At 37.6% G+C, this 4,306-nt stretch overlaps 1 protein-coding gene across 1 annotated transcript in view; it reads left to right on the top strand.

Annotated features, from left to right (window-relative positions):
* Positions 1–4,306, top strand: part of LOC106876517 (serine-rich adhesin for platelets) — a 15,247-nt gene that overhangs the window by 1,093 nt on the left and 9,848 nt on the right. Inside the window, exons 2-5 of the mRNA XM_014925094.2 lie at positions 1,774–1,983; positions 2,858–2,932; positions 3,148–3,213; positions 3,845–4,184. Coding sequence (XP_014780580.1) covers positions 1,774–1,983; positions 2,858–2,932; positions 3,148–3,213; positions 3,845–4,184 — 691 coding nt within the window. The remainder of the gene's footprint in view (positions 1–1,773; positions 1,984–2,857; positions 2,933–3,147; positions 3,214–3,844; positions 4,185–4,306) is intronic.

Here is a 4,306-nt window from a genome sequence, read left to right as displayed (position 1 = left end):
GGGATCAGCAAACAGTTGCTTCACCACATACCGAAGTTCAGAAATAGCAGCTATATATATATATATATATATACATGCGCGCGCGCGCATACACACATTCACACCGCAAGTTCTGCATAGTTTCCTTCGGTGTGTTCGTCATACGAGGCTATAAATAGGATAGTATTTGTTGAAAATGCTGTCACACTGATCGAACCCAGACTCACGAGCTGGTAAACTTCTTAACCCCTTTACCATGATTATCTACGTACACAGACGATATGCGTTTGGAAGGTAAATGATATCCAATACATCAAGTGATTTATGTTTATATATAAATATATATATTTATCTTTGGAGTTGATAACTTCTCAGGTGATTTAATTTTCGTGTTTCCACTTGTCAAACATATCCTGGCAAGTGGAAACACGAAACTGAAGTAGCCCAGAGGAAGATAACAGCTTCAGAAATCCCATACACACGTACACATATATAGTTATGATAAAACCCTTATGCAATATTGAATTTCAAATATACGTACTGAGATGGGTGAGAGAGACCACTGTATTTTTGAAATGGCCAAAACCTTATTGTATAGTCAAAACGAAAGACTGCTATTGTCTAAATATATAAACATTACCAATATTCATTACAAGATTCGCCGATTCGCACTCTTACCATGAAAAGCAAAATCATAAACCAACATGAGAGCCCCTAGTGCTAGAAATAGCAGCCAAGTTTGCTCCAGATTCCGAATTTATTGTCTTCAAAGCAGAAGAAAAACATTAGATAGATATCATAGTTCTAAATATCCCCTGTGGTAGGATGGTCACTGCTGGGATGCTTTAGACTTGCCAGGTCAGTATTGACCTGGGGCTAAATGACATTTCCATTACTTTCTCTTCAGATAAGCTACTTATTAATTATTATTTGGTAGAATCGTTAGAGCAGTTATTTAGTTAAGACCCTTAAGGCTCTGAGTTCAAATCCTACCGAGGTCAACGTATTTAATCTTTCCGATGTCAGTAAAATAAGTCAGCAGCTGTTCCCGCCCTTCAAATCAGAGTACTTAACATTGTTGATAGATCAAAATGAACGAGGGTGGTCACGATTCGAATGTCTACAAAATCGGAGCTGACTTGTTGCAAAACAATAACAGCTATGTTTGATCGTATGACAAAAAGCTGTTTGTTTTAGAAAGTTGTGTATTATTGTTACAGAAAGATGTTTCTGGAACCGGCTGGGTTCACTTACATTCTCTCTCTCTCTCTCGTTGCTAATTTATCAATCTCATTAAGCCGATTTTACCAGATAAGCTTTATCCACTACCGTCTAGTAAACGAGCGAAAAAGAAGACCCACTCTAAGAGGAGCTTGATCGGCTAGATATAGCAGCTAAATTATTCATGACACACTATCGTTTTAAAAATAATGGTTGGTCATATTTGAAAATGTATTAGATACACGATATAACAGACAAACGGTGGTGGGTGACAAGTACATATACAAAGACACAAGCACACACACATACACAATGAGCTTCTTTCAGTTTCTGTCTTCTAAATCCACTCACAAGGCTTTTGTTGGCCTGAGACTGTAGTAGAAGACACTTGCCCAAGGTGCCATGCAATGGGATTAAACCCAGAACTATGGGGAGCAAACTTCTTATGACACAGCCATACCTGCGCCTATGTATGTTAGCGTTCCAAATCATTTCTACTCGGTCAGTTATCTAAGCCTTTGCTAATATCAAATATACATTTTATTTAATAATCTGATTTATTATCTTCTACAGGCCAGTAATAAGTCCAGTTGGTTTCACCCCTCATGCCTTGCAACGACCAGAAGTCTGTTACCCTTCCAGAAGTGTACCAGGTGTCCTACCACTTGTCAATCTAGAAAAGAAAATCAAGATTCCACTTCTTGAGACAAATGTCAACAAATTACGGAGTCCAGTGACTGTTCGGATTGCACCACCGGAAACTGGAGCCATCCATAGTCCAAAGTTAGTATTAGTTTTAAACATTATTAGTTAGTCCAAAGTTAGTATTAGTTTTAAACATTATTATTATTATTATTATTATTATTATTACTACTACTACTACTACTTCTGCCTTAGTGAAAGCGGAGGTATTATTTTCAGTCATGTTTGTTTGTGAGAGCAGTCAAGTTTATTTCAGATGTTCTCATTTTAAAAGTCATCTCCGGCTAATTGTTGAAGGGATGTTGGTGTTGCCTTAGTGGAGGTTTGCGCTCTCTCAGTGCTTTTGTCATAAATGTTTTTTGAATTTTTTTTTAAAGCCAAAATGATGCAATTTAGAAGAAATAAGGGTTGCAACTTTTGTCACATGGCCAGCAATTTTAGAAGAGGGGATAAGCCAGTTATATTGACCCCAGTGTTTAACTGGGACTTATTTCATTGACCTCCAAATGGATGGAAGGCAAAGTTGGCCGCAGCAGAATTTGAACTCAGAACAAAGAGCCTGAAGAAATGCTACTGAGCATTTTGTCTGACTCGCTAACGATTCTGCCAGCTATTAGTAATAATACCTATCAATGTTTTTTTTTTTTTCTTTGTATTTCAATATTTTGGAGTTTTGTGAGCACCATTTCTCCAAAGATTTTCTGAAGAAGGGGTCCTAACTCCAAAATATTGAAATACCAGCTAAAAGTACAAACCACCAACTTGTATTATTTCTTACAACCTGCATAGTTTTGGCTTCATAAAAATAAATCAAAAGCATTTATCTTTATCAGACAATGTTTCATGCAAACTATACTACTGTATTAGTTTTATTAATTTTTTAATTATTTTTTTATGTCACTATTTACCTTCCCAGCTATTGCAATTATTTTTCAAATCTATTCATGTCATGTAGGTTTACTTCTCTGAAACATGATATACCAACCGCAACTAGTCCTGGAGATGTCTTGACTGCACTACGAGAAGGCAGGTTGGTTTATTTTGCATATTCATGCATATATTTATTATCAATTGATGAGATTTCTTCAGTTCTTAATGTTGGTAATCCACAAGGCATGTTGACCAGACATGACTGGTTTCATTACAAAAAAAAAGAAAAAATGCCTCTGAAAGGATTTGTAGTACCTTTGCCATGTTATAGTACCTCCCATCTGCATAACCATTAAATGATTGCTTATATTGCAGCCGAAAACGGGCCAACACTGAAGAGGAGTCGGTGATCATGATTAACAGCTTGAATGCTAAAAGGCGGTAAGCAATTCTGAAAACATTCTTCCAACTGTATTATCAGCAACTCCCAACATAAAACTTTTTTGGGATATTTATGTGGTCACTTGACTGGTTAGAAATAACAATGAATTCTCCCTCAAATCACACCTCACTGTCATTAAAAAAAGTGAAAAGCATTTTCGATAAATGCACCCAGTACACTCTTTTTCTTTATGGTGTTGGACATTCTGAATTCAAATCCTGCTGAGATCATAGTTCCTTTGACAATAAAATGAAGTACCAATAATTTATTTATAGTTTCTAATTCAACTTGTTCCCCAAAGGATTCTGCTTGGAAACTTTACCAAGAAGTTTGAACATGTGTTAGTTCACTTTTTCTTACAACCAGGTAAAGATGAGGCCTTGATTGATATCTCAACAATTCTGCAAAGTATTTCATGTTTATGGAACCTTAATGCTCCATTTTGGAGACCTCATTGTTGCTCACCACCTGTCTATCTTTATCGTAACTCACTACCTTTCTACCTTTCTATTGTTTTTGTTCTGCCTTTCTTTCTTTCACTCTTACTCTCTCTCTCTCTCTCTCTCTCTCTCTCTCTCTCGTTAGCAAACTTTTTTTATCTATCTGTGTCTCTCTCTCCTTCTGTTTCAGGCGTCAAGAAAGTAACCATTCTACTGCTTCATCTTCCTCATCTATACCGTCACTCTCTGATTTCCTTCCGGATCTTGCCCTGTGTAACTTCTCACCAAGCTACATGTCCCCTGACACCGCACGCTACATGTCATCACCAGCTGTTTCGGCAGCCATGTCCGTTGACGAAAGTGGCAGTGGCGGCGGCGGCGGCACCGGCAGCAGCAAGCGTCCAGCAGCCTATTGTCTTCATTCTCCAAATTCAGAAGGGTCACCAAATCTAAAACGTTCTCGTTACAGATCCAAAAATAACCCTATTCTAAGTTCATTGAGTTCGAGCCACCGGTATATGAAACGGCAGGTTAGTTAAATCTCAGGATTTTTGTTTGGTCTGTAATGTCTTTTACTGTCCCCCCCCCCCATCCTCTTTATTACAAACACACTCCTCTGTCTCTGTCTGTCTGTCTATCTCTCTCTCTCTCT

Source organism: Octopus bimaculoides, chromosome 26 (genome assembly GCF_001194135.2).
Source record: "Octopus bimaculoides isolate UCB-OBI-ISO-001 chromosome 26, ASM119413v2, whole genome shotgun sequence".
Taxonomy (NCBI): Eukaryota; Metazoa; Mollusca; class Cephalopoda; order Octopoda; family Octopodidae; genus Octopus; species Octopus bimaculoides.
The sequence above is the reverse complement of the archived record's forward strand: the minus strand, read 5'-3'. Positions and strand labels throughout refer to the sequence as shown.